This window comes from Thunnus albacares, chromosome 3 (assembly GCF_914725855.1).
Source record: "Thunnus albacares chromosome 3, fThuAlb1.1, whole genome shotgun sequence".
Classification (NCBI taxonomy): Eukaryota; Metazoa; Chordata; class Actinopteri; order Scombriformes; family Scombridae; genus Thunnus; species Thunnus albacares.
The window spans coordinates 15,707,145-15,723,558 of record NC_058108.1 but is presented as its reverse complement, the minus strand read 5'-3'; the positions used below and the strand labels follow the sequence as shown (position 1 = coordinate 15,723,558).

The window sequence follows — 16,414 nt, the reverse complement described above, 5'->3', positions numbered from 1 at the left end:
GTGAACTCATGCACTGTGTGAGGAGCAACTGATCATGTAAAGAAATCCATCTCAAGCTTATAATTATTTGAAACTTTTAAGTTACAGCCATGTTTGATGTGAACATCTGACATTGTAACATTATATATATGACTGAAAATAAGGAAAAGCATAATAGGTCCCCTTTAAGTCATTTGTTAGTGAGGAGGAGTAAAAAAAAAAATTTCAATTTGTCTCATGCTGATAACATGTAATAGAAATATGAATGTGAAAAAAACATGAAGCATTTTCAGAGTATAAAACATTTAAAAGTGAATCCTCATTGTTTGTGCACTGTGGGGGAGTGGCATTACTTACCTATAGCAGCTTGTTAAAGGATTAAATGCCATGTACACAGCCACTTTTTATGTGATGGATTTCCTTGTTTGCCACAGATCTACAATTCTGTTCTGGAGGAAAAAATGATTTAAAGTTACTACAAGGAACTATCATTTTGTGTTGATTTTGGCACCTCTGTGGAGAAAAGTGGTTGTGTTTTCCCAGAATGAAGACTACATTTCCCATGAGCACCACCGCCTTGTGTGTAAAAATCTTGATCTGGCTAGCGCGTGCATCTTAAAAGTGAGTGAGCTGTTTGCAGGATGCTTAGTGGTGAGATAATGTTAGTGGATATGTAAGATTAATAACTGTAATATGACGATGCAGCTGCACTTTCTATTTAGTACCATTCATACACCTGGGTTACATGTAAGGCTGCATTTGATCTGTTCAACTTGCTACACTTTCTATCAAGACACAGGATAAGAGTGTCCATTCTTGATTAAAAGCTCTGTTTTTGCTGTCTACTTTTCTCTTTTTAGAGCACTTTTCTCTGACTTGTGTCACGCCTTGTCTCTGGTCTCTCCCTGCAGGAGTCAGTTGGCAGAGCTCCATTGATCGCTGGTTTATTCAAAGTTTATCAATATTAAACGTGTCATGTGTCCAAATTGCACCAAATTTGACACAGCACTCCCTTTGTTCCCCAGCAATGCATTCACCAAGTGTGGAGTCAATCGGATGAACCTTTTCAAGAGATATGTAAAGTACATACATACATACAGACACACAGACAGAGATTCCTTGCTTTAGTAGATAGATGAGTCATAAAATCGACAGCAAGTCTAAATTTACTTTTAACATTATCAAATGAAGAGAAATGTCCTCCCCTCCTACTAGTGACATCTTGGTACTCCATGCTACAATGCTACATGTTATGTAAACATTGGCTCTTCTAGTCTGCGTGCAGTAAATCTGATGGCAGGCATTTAGAATAACTATATAGACATAGTCATTCTTCTCACTGATGGTCTAATTTTCTTATGTAGGTCATATAGAGGCATCAGTATTAAAATGGGACAGTTTCATAACCAGTTAAAAGTTACTTGCAGTAACTTAAATCAACCTAAAATCAAATCCTCAAATCCCACTAACTCACACATGGACAACAACCCTGTTCTTACCTGTTTACACAAAGGACAGTAATGGGATTTAGCAGACTTTTCTCCCAAATTTATATCAATCCAAATCTTAAAAAAACAAACAAACAAACATTTGATTGTTGTATATCAAGTTATTTGCTAGCATTTTTGATGAACTCAGGATGTAACACTGATTTAACCTAGCATGTTTTTTTATTCTCTCAGTAATAATTCCTTTCATTCAGTGGAACATTAAAGTGTGGCGCACCTTAACCAGTCTCTCTTCATTCCAGAGTGTACAATCAAATGAGAGAAAGGACAGGTTTCCCTGCAGGCTACGTTGAGCAGATAAAAGCAGAGCTTTATTAAGATGTAATGTTTTTCTAAAGTGGACAATCTTAAACTGAGCTTTAACATGATGGGACCATTTTTGAGGCTTTCTGAATATATGACAAGACATTACAAAATAATTTAAATTCTAATGAAATATATTGTATTTTGTCATGTTTAAAGGCATGGCAAAATGGCATGCTCTGCAAAAACACTTTATCTGACAAATTATCAACATCTGGGCTGGAAAATTGTTGTATTTACACATACAGCTTGACTAGTGGAGTGATAAAGTTGTTAATGATGGGTATTTTTTGACTTTCTTCTTTGATATGGATGGAATTTCCGTGTCCCTCCTGTCTACCTCAGCTATTATGCAAACACGAAGCAGAACAGAGCTGCATTTACCTTCAGACTCAGATAACTTTAACCAGAAACAGCACAAATTTTACCACAGGGTAAATACAGTCAAAAACCCGATTAAAAGGTCAGATTTTCAGATAGCACAAGGTTTCTTACCTTAGTGTCCCATTTCCTTTATATGTGCACTAGTATACTTCCTTCTTCACAGATCAAACTGACAAATCATGTGATAAAACCTCTCTTTCCGTTTCTTAACATTGACAGTGAACAGTCTTAGTTGATCGTCAACTTTCAAATCTTCTCTGAAGATGATACCTGATCACTCCAGATTTTTATTCCAGGAGTGTGTGTGTGGAGGGTGGGTCCACATTAGTCATAGCAAACCGAGACACAAAGGAAAAGAGCTGTTTTGAAGAGGAAGCATTATGCCATTCAAACAGATATGATCACGCAGGAACACAGAAAGAAGGTTTACTGCAGGTTTGCCTTTGCCTCCTGGGATTTGTAAGGTATTTTCAGGCCATGCCAGCTTTGTCTTCCAGCTGGGAAATTCTTACCGACAAGAAATTATTATTACACTGAAAAACAGCTAACCTTGCTGACTGCCGGAGTATTATTGATCTATTTTTCTGTGAGGTTTGTCAGCCTTCTCTTGCCTGTGGGCATGTTGTCAGTTTCCAAATTTAACTTTATAGCCACAGCAAAAAGTTGTCAAGTTGGTTGGGGTATGACATTTGTTTTATACTGCAAAAGGCAAACAAGGACATTCTCTGGCTCCTCCTTTGTAAAGTTAAGTGAAGCCTACACTATTGACATGACATAACATGACAGTTCACAGGAAGGATCAGAAGACATGAGAGGCAAATATGTAATATTCATTCAATTAAAGAAAAGTACACAACCATGTATAGTTTACATGTGACAATGTGAGAGGGTACTTTATTTATGGTCAGGTAAACAGACAAATGGTATAGTCCTTATAGACACAAATACAAAAGAATACTTACTGTATTACACCATGATACGCACACACACACTGGAGGCCACACATCCACAATCAACAATGTCTAAATGAACAGAAAATGTACTGAGAATCATTAATCATTTGGTAGATCAGAGGCATCAGAGCTCTATTCCAACACTTACAGTAAACATTCAATGTTGAGTACATACCACTGGTATGAAAAAGTGTTACTATGAAGCCGACCAGCCTCAACTTAGCTTTGCTTAACTAACACTAGGGCTGAATGATTTGAGGAAAATATCCAATTGTGATTTTTCTGACCAATATTGTGTTTGTGTAATTACTGTCTATAAAAAAATCTCAAAGTCTCAAAATCTCAAAGTCTGTCTGTTGTCTGCTTAGTATTGAACAAGATAAGTTTGTATCAACCACAATCATACAATTATCTTGTTTCTATATGAATATGATGAATGTTTCTTTTCTCTCTCTCTCTCTCTCCTTAGTCTGTTGTAGGTAGGTAGCACAGACAGTGACATGTAGAGCAAGGCAACAGCCAAATCTTCAATTTTGTAGTTTGGTCAAATCACAGAATTCATGTTAGTTTGTGAGAGCTATATTTTCCTGTGACAGACATTACACTCGACTGCCAGCTTGCTAAGATATTGTTAATAATACCATCATTTTTATTTGGCTATTACTGATGGCTTGGTTACCATCACAGCTCTAAAGATTTTCAAATTGCAATTTCAATTTAAGAGCAATTTATAAATGAGCACTAACTGCCACTACTCAATAGGCTACACAGCATGCAATCACTCATGTATTGTATGCTTAAGGGCTAGCACGACTCAACAGAGTATATGCTGAAATGTTGGCATGGCGCTGATGATCTACCAAGAACACATTATAGTAGTGTTATAGTAGTCTTGTTCAAACCTTATTCAAATCAGACAATCTACCTAATACTTGGTCTATTCCTGTAATAAACAAGTGTAACACTATTGTTTGCAGCTTTCTTTTGTTGAAGTTACAATGTGATAAATACAATATGGTAAAAACAAAACAAAAACATTTCACACATTCTGTCACCACTAAGGCTCATTATCATTCACCTGGCCAGTCGTAGTTGTTTGGTCAGGACAGTTGATTCATTTATACTTCATGACATATAAATCATGCAAATATAAGGGGAAAACTCTTGAATCTCTTTCTCTGTTTCAACATTAGCAGTGTCTTTAAAACGACTCACACTTAACATGTATCATTTGCTGATGAAAGCTGTCATCACATGAAGAATACTATGCTGACATCAACAGAAATAAGCTTAAGGCAGATAAATATGTTTTTCCAGAACAAAAAATGCAAAGTACTCCTTAGTTATAAAAGATGTGCAGATGATAATAATAATCATAATAATGACATGTCCTGTCCAGTCAGAGAGTGACAGATTGTTTTCAATTAAGACTCAACAATGCGCCACAAACAGTAAAAATAAATATTATTGGTCTTGAAGAATGGTGTTAATATGTAAATTATTTAAATAGTATCATGCTGTTTAATACTTTGAAATGAAATATTGCATTTTATAGACATTTAATAGCCAGCCACAGCTAAAAAAATACATACTGACAGTGTGGTTATATGGAAAGTCCTCATGATTTCATCTTTTTATGGCATCATCATTTATGGCTACTTAGAAATAGAGGAATGGCATACCCCCATTTTGTCATGGGATTGTAAAGTGTGATGGCAGACAGGTGGATTGGTTAAGAAAGCTGCTGTGCAGTCACAAGTGGCTCTTATTGCAAACTGTCAATGCTGCTAAAGTGCACTTGAGCAAGTGGTCCCAACTAAACTCCAGTCACTTAAATTTAATTCATTGTCTTAACATGATTGGTCAGTAATACAGTGAGAATTCTATTGGGGCAAACATAAGGTGAAATCAGTCAAATATTCAATGGGAAACTACAGCGGTAAACATGGGTCATCCTGCACAAACCTTGCTAACAACATCTAGTTTTTAGCAAAGTCCTTACTGTGATTTGACTTATGTTGAATTTCAACATTACTGCCTGCAAATAGTAAACTTAGGAGAAGACCTGAAAGAAATGTGGGTGACACCAGGCCAGCTGGCTCTGCTTTTGAAGCCATTTAAGTAACAGATGAGTGACTGGCTTGGATCAGTAACACTCATAAAACTACCAAATTATGCAAGTCTACTGTGTTTTGGGGTGTATATCACATGCATACAAACAAACATACTGTACCATATTCTGAAGAATGTTCTTAGTGGTAAGTGGTACACATAGTAAAGGAAGTGGGGACATTGCTGAAAAAATGATCATCTCTTTATTTGCAGTTGTAGTCTAATATGTGCGGTGCTCATCATTATTTTTATTTCTACTTGATGTGTATGTGTGTGTGTGCAGGCTGGCATGTGTTCAGTGCTGGTTTACTGTACCTCTCTAACAACAGAGGCTTCATGGCTATCTAAATTGGATCAAAGCCCATCCAGAGCTGCAGAGTCTCATTATCAAGAAACTATAGTTTTGGACCCATGACTCAGCATGATTGTTGTGAAAACGCATCAATTTTAATTACAGTATTCGTTCTATCTATTACTTTCCAAGGAATACTTGGTATTTCACAATAGCAAAACATAGCATCACACAGACCCATTATTTTCCAGTCAAGTATATCTACAAATTTTGATGTTTGAGTGTACTAGCACTCTGTGTCTCGGCCCAGTCACTGAATAATACTGTTGTAAATACATGTACTGTATGTGTGTGTCTTTTGATCACAACCTCTTACGGTCGCTGCTGTGCTTTGTGTGGGCGTCTCTCCGAGCACCCAGGCATCTCACCCCCTCCAGCAGCATGGGAGTCCCATGGTGTGGGTCTGAACAGAGGGAGAGAAAGAAAGAGATATAGATAGATAAAGAGAAAAAAACATTGAGTGAGAGATAAAATATCAGTTTGCTATTCACTCCTGCTTGACACTTGCTAGGTGTTGTCACTCAACAACATTAAGATGACTTATTTGAAGAATTAACCTTCTTAGGAAACCTGAGGATCCAAGGGGAATGAAAGAAGATTTTAGTATTAGAGAGTCTGTATGGCATTCTTAACAATATCTAATAAAGGTTTTGCTGTTCTTATTTGTTTGAACAGTTTTAAACATGTACCCAGGTTTTTTTTAATGATATCCTTATTTTGTGATGGTATTTTGTGACTGTGAAATGCCTGCTGTTGATGATTCATTTTGTTGTATACTTTCATTTCTGTGCTGGTAGTGCATCATCCCTTGGAGGCTGGCCATCCATGTGTCTAGCTCTTATTGGATAATGAGGATCCAGCCTTCTTGTAGAGTATACAGGATTGTACAGGACTGTGTTTTTTTTACACACTCTGTAAATCTCCTGATGCCCAGGCCCAGTGCTGAAAGGCATTGGTGAAATGAAGATTCTTCCAGTAAGTCAGCTTAGTGTTGCCAAGCTGTTTTTTCACATTTGTTCCTTTTGTTATTTGAACACCCACTTGGCACGGAAAGTAGTGACAGCACATTCCTCCTACAGGTGTCAGACTCAGACAGAGCTGAATTAACACACTTTGTCTTGTCTGTTCATTGTCCATTACTCTCTATATCATGACACTGTTGTGTATATTATAATACCATGACCACTGAGTGTATGGTGCTCATACCATGACCATTTAGCAAATAAAAAAGCAGGCTCCATTTATCCATTTTATAAAGTTTGTTTGTACTTGGTCTTGCTGTTAAATACTGTATAGCTTAACCAGATTTGGGTGCTTCTAATATGTCTTGTCATGTTAATGGACATGAGCCATTTATACTGGCAGCAATGTTTTTTTAATTATTAATTATTTGCCTTTATTAATATTCTGTCTGTAAATTCATTATCAAATAATCCACATTATGATGAGAACGTGGCTGGTAGCTCATATGTTTTATGGAAAGTGGAAATATGTAAATATATCTCATGTCAAAATATACTCTCTACCCAGGATTTCTACAGGTATGTTTAGCCTCATAGAAACTGACATTTAATTAAAATGTGTTTGATGCTGCAAGGCAACAGACTCATCTCCTCTCCCTGACTATAACATTATCCATAATACAGGTTAAAATGGACAAATGAAAATAAAAATCTCCCTGATGAACTATGAAAGTTGTAAGCTTACTTTATCAATCAAAACACAATACAAGGATTTTAACTAGATACTAGCAAATCAGAAAACATTAAAAATCTAAACTCAGATATTAATGAAAGACTTCCACAATCCTCCAGACAGAAAAAGGAAATTGAGACATCCTTCATGATAGCAGACCAGATCAATTTATGGGTCATACAGCTGTGTATGTCTGTCTTTCTATCCTCCAATTACAGTTTTACATCATTATAGTGAGGACATTTTTGCATTCTGAGGACATTTGGCTGGTCCTTACTACTACAGTAAGGACTCACTACTTCTAAGGACTGTTTGAGGGTTAAGACTTGGTTTTAATGTTAAGGTTAGAATTAGCATTAGGTTAGTTTAAGGGGTAGGGTTAGGCATTTAGTTGTGAAGAAAGACAAGTATTTGTGTGTGTGTGTGCGTGCGTGCCTGTGTGCGTGCGTGTGTGTGTGTGCGCGCGCGCACTTACCAATGACCCTGGCCTGAAGTCTGACCTTCAGACTGCTGTCTCTTCTCCCTCTGGTTACCATAGTGATCTGCTCCTGCAGCACCCCCTCCTGGTGAGTCCTGTACTCACATGTCACCTTTACTCCTCCTAAAGTGGGGGAGGGAGAGGGTTCATCATTTATACATTTATACATTCACTAACACTATTTTGTTTGTTTTTTCTTGTATCTTTGTGTTTAATTAGATTTGCATAGAAAGAGTCTTATTTGGCCAATCAGACAAGTTCTTTGGACTGACGTGAATGGAGAGGAGCAAGGGAAATGGTATTGAGGCAGAGATAAATTAGAAGAGATAGCATGAGAGAGGGACAGTCATTTCCTTCGTCTGTGCAAGGTCATCAGATCAAATGCAGACGTAGAGGAGTTGTATTTTCTACCTGTGCTCTAAGCACACACTGTTTATACAGATGGACGTAGCGAGGTGTGACATCACCCGTTGGTTTGCATTACAGCTGGTTTGAAGCCCAGAGTTACAGCTTATGGTCGGCGTCATCTTTTCCATTTCAAAATAAAGAGTGCAGGGTGTTGCCTTTCACACTCTGGAAATACACCCCTGCTACCTCGGACCCAAGCTAACACTTGCTTACTGGGAATGCTGAGCGCTGCACATTTGGGCTAACTTAGCTAATTTAGCTAACAATAGTTATTGCGACAGTAGTCCAATTCAGTGTGAGTCCCAGAGCCGGGAAAAGCAGCAGGTGAGCCAACTGTCAATCACAGCTGTCAATCAATACCCTCATGGCAGACATCAAAGCTACTGTAGGTCTTCAAATCTTATTAATGGAGCAATAATTTCCAAAATGACCACCAGCACACTTATTAGCCTGAATTTAGAGATTGAGACCATAACAACTCGTTGAAAACAATGATTTACATGGTAGTTCAAGAGAAAAGTTAAGGTTTTTTTGAATGGGAGTCAGTTGGATCTAGCAGCTGTCATGGGCACTTTCAGGTACTTCAGCCTCAAGCCATGGTAGTTGCCGCTTGGCTGCAACATTATTTGTATGTGTAGTGTACTGCCCACTTAGTTATGCATCAAAACAGTGTCAGTCTCCTGAGCTGCATGGTACATATTTGATGCACAAGCTTCATTATTTCTTTTTGGCAGACTGGAGAGGGAGGCTGAAAGAGTGGAAGTCTGCCCTCACCGTACTAGCTTCAATAGCTCAAGTAGGTTTGATTATCCTGGAAAGCTGAAACCTGTTCCTGGAGTTTACTGTCCATACCCATGGGATAAATTGATATCACAGCTTGTAATAAATTGTAAAAAAAAAAAAAAAAAAAAAGAAAAAAAAGAAAAAATAACAAATACATTTTTTAATGACAACTGCAGCACCTCAATGTGTTGACAGCATGCCAGTGGGTCATACCCACGGGATATGTTGTTGCTAGTGAAAGAAACCCTCTGCAGGAAAACCCACAGCAACAGAGTAACAGTTGCTACAGGAAGAGCATCGGGCTAGGAGAGAGATATCAGCTATGGTGGCTGCTGTTTGCTCATCCCACCTTAACTCCACCCAGTCTCTTTACTCCTGCTTCATCTTGAATTCCTTGGCTCCAGTAACTGACAAGATGGTAGTGAGCCACCTGAAATCATTGGCCCAGAGAGAATACTGCTAACAATTGATCAGTCCAGTAATATAAATGTAAACCTGGATATGTTGCCAAAAAAAGCAAGTCTGAAATCCCAGAGGTCAGCTCATGTTTCCCTTTTTGTGTGTGTGTGTATGTGTGTGTGTGTGTGTGTGTGTGTGTGTGTGTGTGTGTGTGTGTGTGTGTGTGTGTGTGTGTGTGTGTGTGTTGTAATTAGAGAATTTCTACTAATGCACAGTCTCTAGGTTACCGTCTGATGACAACAGAGTTTTAACCTCTTCGTCCTCTATTGGATTGATTGTGAAGAGACTCTACAGAAAAGGGGGAAACAGAAAAAAAAGAGAGGCAGATGGATAGACTGGGCAACGAGCCAATCAGCACACTGCACACAGCCAGTCCAGCCAGCTATCATGGAGGCAGATACAGAGGCCTGCTCTGTATATTCATCAACCATTGCTGCTCATCCCAGTTTGAATGCAGTTTGAGTTAAAAAGCTGTGTTTCAATATCCACAGTGCTTGTAATACCATTTGTTTAGATAGCCATTGTCCCCAGAGGATGCTGCTGAACCCTTGACTTTTCATCATCAGTTCAATATTTCTACTAGTGCACAAGAAATATATTAATCTCATGGGCAGATGGCAGTGAAATTCACTGAGCACATTCCCACTCCAAAAGGAATAAAGCCCAAGACACAAAGTTTACATTTTTAGCCCCACTACTGATGAGGTTATGAGGCTTTGTGTAGACTAAAAATACCACTGTATTAAATACACCATAAAAAGTAATAAATAACTAAATAAAGAGAGACTTGAAAGTGCATTAGTAAACACTGCTCTGTCTCACTGCAGGTAAAAATGTTTGTTAACACTGACATGCAGTCTTTAATACTAAAAGGTTATAGATAAATCCAGTTCAATGAGTAGTAATCTCACCTTCTTAATAATGACAGAGAGACTCTCTACTTTTTTCCTAACTGGTCCAAACTGGTCTCACACAATTAAGCAAGAAAGCAAACTGTTTTCCCCTGCTGAGGCCTTGACTTACCTTCCAGTGTGGAGTTAATATGATGGACCCGGAGACTGGGAGACCTCCGAGTCGGAGAGGAGGAAGGAACACAGGAGAGCTCTTTGCCTAGCGTGGGGACATCTGGGACGGTGAAGATAATCTCATAACAGTGGTGGCTCTTCAGGAAACCAGCCTGGAGAGAGGAACCACAGAGTAGAGGCAAAGAGTTAACTGCCACACACTTTGATAAGATATACATTAGTATATAACTTTTGTCTGGTCAATGGCAAGTACAAGTGCAACTGAATGCTTGAATATAACAGGCCATGATGCATGTACACACCCATGCACATGAACACACCTTGACTAAGTAGCTGCCATCCTTCTCTAGGACAGCAATGAGAGTAGAGAGGTTTGACAGGTCATCTCTGCGAGTTGGAGAGCCGGGGGGCTCGACATCATCAGGGAAACGCACCCCACCCGCTTTAGAGGTGGAGCCTGGTGACAGAGAGAGAATACCGGCTTTATGTCATCTATCAACCAATCAATCAACCAATCAATCAATTCAATCAATCAATCAATTTTAATTTGATTGATTGATCAGTTATGGAGCAAATGACTAAAAACAACAACAAATCTAAACAGCCAGAGTCGCTTTTAAGCAAAAACATGTAGTTTAATACATGTTGAACATGACAGCTAAGGTGTAAGTCAACAGAAACATCTGGATAAATCAACAGCATGCCCAAACTTGCTAGACAACACCACTATAACTATGGTACTAGAACCAACTACTAACCAAGGTTTTACTAGAATGTGCAGAAGTGAGCTATTCTCAGTCATAGACAACACAGACACGAGAGTCTAACGAGAGTTAGATATTAAAAACACCTTCCTTGATTTTGTTACAGATACTCCCAAATCCCTAAATTAACTCCCCCACTCACTGTTGACTTCCTGAGTTTTAAAAATATCATAGAAGATTTTGGGATGTAGTTCTCTCTCACTCTTGGGAGCGATAAAAACATTAGAGGGGGCATTCTTAAAGCAGCACAGTTACCTGCTGCCAGAGGTGGAAGTCCAATATATGGAGGCAAGAGGGTGTGTTGCATCATCACACACACTTATACAGCACTTTAAGGACAAAGAACTCAACCTGTGTGACTTCTGATTCTTTTGTGGCTCCCCTTCTTTTTTGGCTGGACGGGCAAACCCTATAACTGCAGGTGTCTGTGACTGACTGGCTGACCGATGAAGTTTCACCATTGGTCAGCTGGCTGTGTTGGAGTTTTCCCATTCCCCACTCCTCTCTTTTAAAATGAATAGGCGTGAGATGATGGAAGCAGAGGACAGAAGCAACACAGAGTGACTGTGTTTCCTGCTCCGAGCTCTGACACTCTCAGCTCTGGTGTTAAATAAAGAGAACTCCTGTTTAAACAAACACAAACCAGTGTCTCTACTGTCTCCTACTCTACCATCCAGTGTAATCGACTCTCCGGCTGACAGCGCTGTCAGCAGGCAGCAGGAGAAGCGCTCTGCGGTGTGTTTGGATTTTATAACTGAACAATACCTGGACGCAAGGTTTTTTGATTCTCTGATGTTTTCACATCATAAACGATGAACAACAGTATTAAAACATGCGTCTTGCATGTAAAACATGTGACTCCTAGCTGTTATATCAGTTCAGTGTGGGGCAGCTGCTCTGCAGGTGTGCTTGATTTAACTGTAACTGCTATAACTGGGCAGAGATAAGCCTCCTGAATTTGCACTAAAATGCTGTCAAAACTTTCATTATAACTTCCACCACAGCCTCCTTAAAGCACAAGTAAAGCACCCATAATAACAATCACTGATAAAACACTCAATACAGTGAAAAATGAGACATCCACAGAGTGAAACAGATGAAAGAGCAGGGGGAGTTAATAATAATTAGAACAGTTATAATTAGAAGTAAAATCAGTTCTCCTTCAAATCAAACATCCCAAGATATGAGTGGAAAATATTGTTCTTGCAACTGCATTTTTAACCTGCTTTTTTTACTCAAACGTAGCTTCACCATGTCATGTGATGCTACTTTAGTACACTTTAACAACAAATATTACTCGGTCCACCACTGAAAATTGCAGATGAACATTTAATATCCAGGAATTCACATTATAGACTCTACCACTGACTATCCCTGTAACAAACTGGCCACAGTTTCACACATTGACCATACAAGGTCGATCCAGCCGTATATTAGGTTTTGACCTAGTCTTGTTCTGTGTTAGCACTGATCTGTTAGAGAAGCCCTTTCCACTGACAGCCAGAGGCACACTGCTCTCTGGTGATAACAGTCAGACATAATCGTATGAAGGCCAAATTATTGTCATTTAACACATGAACACAGGCAGTGTCAAACGTACCTTTTCTTCCTGTCGCCATGGTTATGTTGTTAGGAACTTGGAAGTGTCAGACAATACCCTATTGATGTCATCACTGACCTCCTGAGTATAAGGACAGACAATGACAGAGAGGGACAGAGACAGAAACATGTTATATGTTTGAGCTTGTTGAGCTTTGTGTTGCATAATTTACTGAAGTCTCTTTGCTGTTACAGGCTTTATATGAGACAGACAGTGTATCAATATCACAAAACCCTCAATATATGTATTGATCTTATACATCACTCCCTTCATGTCTCTCTGTCCCACACTTCGCTGTCTGGTTTGTTATAGCAGAAGATGCTGACATGTAAACTGTACATGTTGTACAGTGTAGAGAATCTAAAGTACCTGTCAAAGTGCATCTTTCTGAACTTGGAATTAGAATTAGCAACTTTCTGAAACCGACAATGTGACATCACACCAACTTTCTGCAGCAACTGGACAGGTGTGCAAAGTGAAGGTAGGCAGGGTTTGAACATCCGCCTCAAGCTCTCTTTTTGTTCATTCTTCACACAACCACTCTGATCACTTTTAGGTGCGTACCACAAAGTGCAATAACATGAATGCATTCAAAGAGAAACTTCACAAGTGTGCACTGAACAGAGACTAAAAATATTCACAAGACAGTGAGTGAGAGAGTTCTTGGAGAGAGATCCAGGATGCAGTCAGGAGGAGGCTGTGACAGCAGGTTTTTCAACCCATTTTTCAGTGTGTTGCTTTGGAACCGTTGACTTTAGATGTGGTCACATGCATACAGAGGTATTTCATTTGTAATACATTTTATGGGGTAGTATTGAATGAAAAACATCAAGTAACTACTTTTTAAATATAGATTTACTTTGTTTTTACATAAATCCCTCCACTCTTTCCACTGTGCACAGTAACAAAAATACAAAAACCTGTACAATCCAAGATAGTAATGAATACTATCTTTAGTATTACTAATTAAAATTTTATAGAAATATCTAAACGCAATTATTTTAACCTATATTATAATTGCAATATGATTTGCAATATTAGAGGATATGATCATTTTTGAATCATGTGCCAAACAAAGGTGTTTTCTTAACTCTGTAGAATATAATGTGTAGGTCAGGACATCTCTGCAGCATGACAATATTTAATTCAAAATAATATTTTGACACACATTTCTCCTTGCGATTTGAAAATTGCGGTAGGCCATGTTGCTTTTTTGATAAAATTCCGATTAATTGTTCAGCCCTAATTAGAGCACAATTCACCATTTGGATCAAAAACATCATCTGTGTCTTTTGTAATGCCACTTTTCTCATTCCAAAGAGAATTTTCTTCTTGACAAAATACACTGCAAATTAGTGTAAAATTATAAGTAGCTATAGTATTTTGATAGTAGTATATCTTGAAGCTGCTATGCCACAAGAGCCTGTTTGTGTTTTGTTTGATAAGTAACTTAGATAGTGAGTAACTGCTCTCATAGGAAAGGCAAACATCCTCTCCTTTTGAAAGTAGCAAATGGGATGAAATGCCATTGAGAATCTGCCATAATATGTTCTTCATGTTCATATGTTTTGATAATGGTGCTGATCACTCCAAAAGATAGAGAGTGGAATCACTGAATAACAGAGGAGGAAATACATAATAAGAGAGGCTCTCGGTTTTTGTTATTCCAAACAAGTCACTTTTTAATCAGATATTCACAACTGTTTAGTTTTAACTGTTGTAGTTCTTTAGGTGTGCAGTTCATTTCTCCTTGTCATGGGGTTATATGGATGCCTTCATACAGTAAACAGAATCTTAACTTAACATACTGTCAGCAGTTTTTAAATTATTTCAGAATTTCATATATAGATGTATTCTCTTACAGTGCAGCAGAAATCTTTGACAGGCTGGGACACAGTATACAGTGTCTGCATTGAAGGTTGTGATACAGAGAGGAAAACAAACACACGTTCCCCTGAAAGAAGATTTTTTGGGGAGTTGTCACTAAATTCATCTAAGAGATGAATCTAATTAATTAATTTAATTAAACTAAAGGTATATGAACATTTTGGACTAATTATAAGTAAAGTAAAGCGAAACCAACAGCATTTTATTATGAATTACTAAAGAATAATGTCCCATTTCTGGGGTGAGTGTCCCTCCTTCTCAACCATCCAACCAACCCGAGCAGACATTATTTGACTGTCTCGTACAGCTCTTTAGCACACCAGGCTTTACCACAGCAAATCAATATTACAATTTGAAATATAGTATCAGGCTTATTGGTATGTGTGGACTTATGGATAAAACTGTCTCGATCGGTTTAAAACACAGACACACGCCCATCAATTCAGCATCCTGCAGCAGCCCTCCCGCCGTTCGCCGCTATCAGCCATAGAAAACAATCACATAGGAGATACGCACCGTTCAGTGTGGATGTGCTGGGCATTTGTTGTGCCTTTCTACACCCATAACACCAGCAGTGACCTGTCGTTATTCCCCTCTTGAGCAGAAACTATTAGTATTCGTCCCTACTGCATTGAATAGACTCAGGGAGAAGGCTCCAGCATGTTTCGTGCGCGCGAGTATGTACCCTCTCAGCGGACACGCGCGTGACGTTCGCGTCGCGCGCTTGTAGCTACGTCTGCTCTTTAGGTATATTTATATACAGCCTCTGCTCTTGAGGTACATTTATATACAGCCTCTGCTCTTGAGGTACATTTATATACAGCCTCTGTTCTTTAAGTTCATTTATATACAGCCTCTGCTCTTAAGGTACTTTATATACAGCCTCTGCTCTTAAGGTACCTTTATATACAGCCTCTGTTCTTTAAGTTCATTTATATACAGCCTCTGCTCTTTAGGTACCTTTATATACAGCCTCTGCTCTTAAGGTACCTTTATATACAGCCTCTGCTCTTAAGGTACCTTTATATACAGTCTCTGCTCTGGGGGGGTATGATATGTTTCATATCTAAACATTATAATAAATCTATAGGCAGTGGCCACCCCTGTCATTTGGCATCCTCTGAGGACCATGCATGTATACAAAATTTCATATATCCAAAAGTTGTTGAGATATTTTACTCTAAATGACTATATTTCTTAGTATCCAAATTTGATGGTGTAAATATCCATGTTAATATTTCTTTTTCTTCTCCCTCTTTGGTTCAAAGTATTGAGGGTCGTACTGGCTCGCTGTAACTGCGGTATAAAGGTTCTTAATGCAGCAGAAAATTGTTGAAAACCTCAACACATTCTTATCACAAGCAAATTAAATACTGTACTGATTAGTATCAGTGCATAGCACACATGCTGCACATAGCAGTGGGAATCAGATAGGGCCTCTTTGGCACACATCTTCTAAGGGTGCTCCATCAAACAGGTAAATTAAAATCATATCTGGAAGAAATAGTTATGTATTTATCAAACTGGGCTGCCACAAAGGCCCAACATCCTCTAACATTGTGCCAAACACAAGCAGCGAGAAATGCATTTGGTGATGTGCTCAGTGATTTCTTTCCTGCATTTCCTCTTCATGACAAAGCTGATGCTTTAGAACAGACTCTCCAACACGCTGTCTTGTTACATCCACTTACCTGTTGATGGGGGTGATTGAATGTGGTTGATTA

At 38.6% G+C, this 16,414-nt stretch overlaps 1 protein-coding gene across 1 annotated transcript; it reads right to left on the bottom strand.

Annotated features, from left to right (window-relative positions):
• Positions 1-3,035: 3,035 nt before the first annotated feature.
• si:ch211-151p13.8 (uncharacterized protein LOC562078 homolog) lies at positions 3,036-15,374 on the bottom strand. Its single transcript, XM_044344658.1, has 6 exons — positions 15,207-15,374; positions 12,804-12,884; positions 10,760-10,896; positions 10,438-10,591; positions 7,762-7,887; positions 3,036-5,994 (listed from the first exon to the last, which is right to left on the bottom strand). The coding sequence occupies exons 2-6, from the start codon at positions 12,820-12,822 to the stop codon at positions 5,894-5,896; spliced, it is 537 nt and encodes a 178-aa protein (XP_044200593.1). The 5' UTR covers positions 12,823-12,884; positions 15,207-15,374; the 3' UTR covers positions 3,036-5,893.
• Between the last annotated feature and the right edge of the window lie 1,040 nt (positions 15,375-16,414).

Excerpts from the sequence above, each read along its gene's own strand:
- si:ch211-151p13.8 (XM_044344658.1), bottom strand. Across the intron at positions 7,888-10,437 it reads TATTAACTCCACACTGGAAG|GAGGAGTAAAGGTGACATGT; the intron begins GTAAGTCAAGGC and ends CCCCCACTTTAG. Across the intron at positions 5,995-7,761 it reads ACTTCAGGCCAGGGTCATTG|ACCCACACCATGGGACTCCC; the intron begins GTAAGTGCGCGC and ends CCCTCTGTTCAG.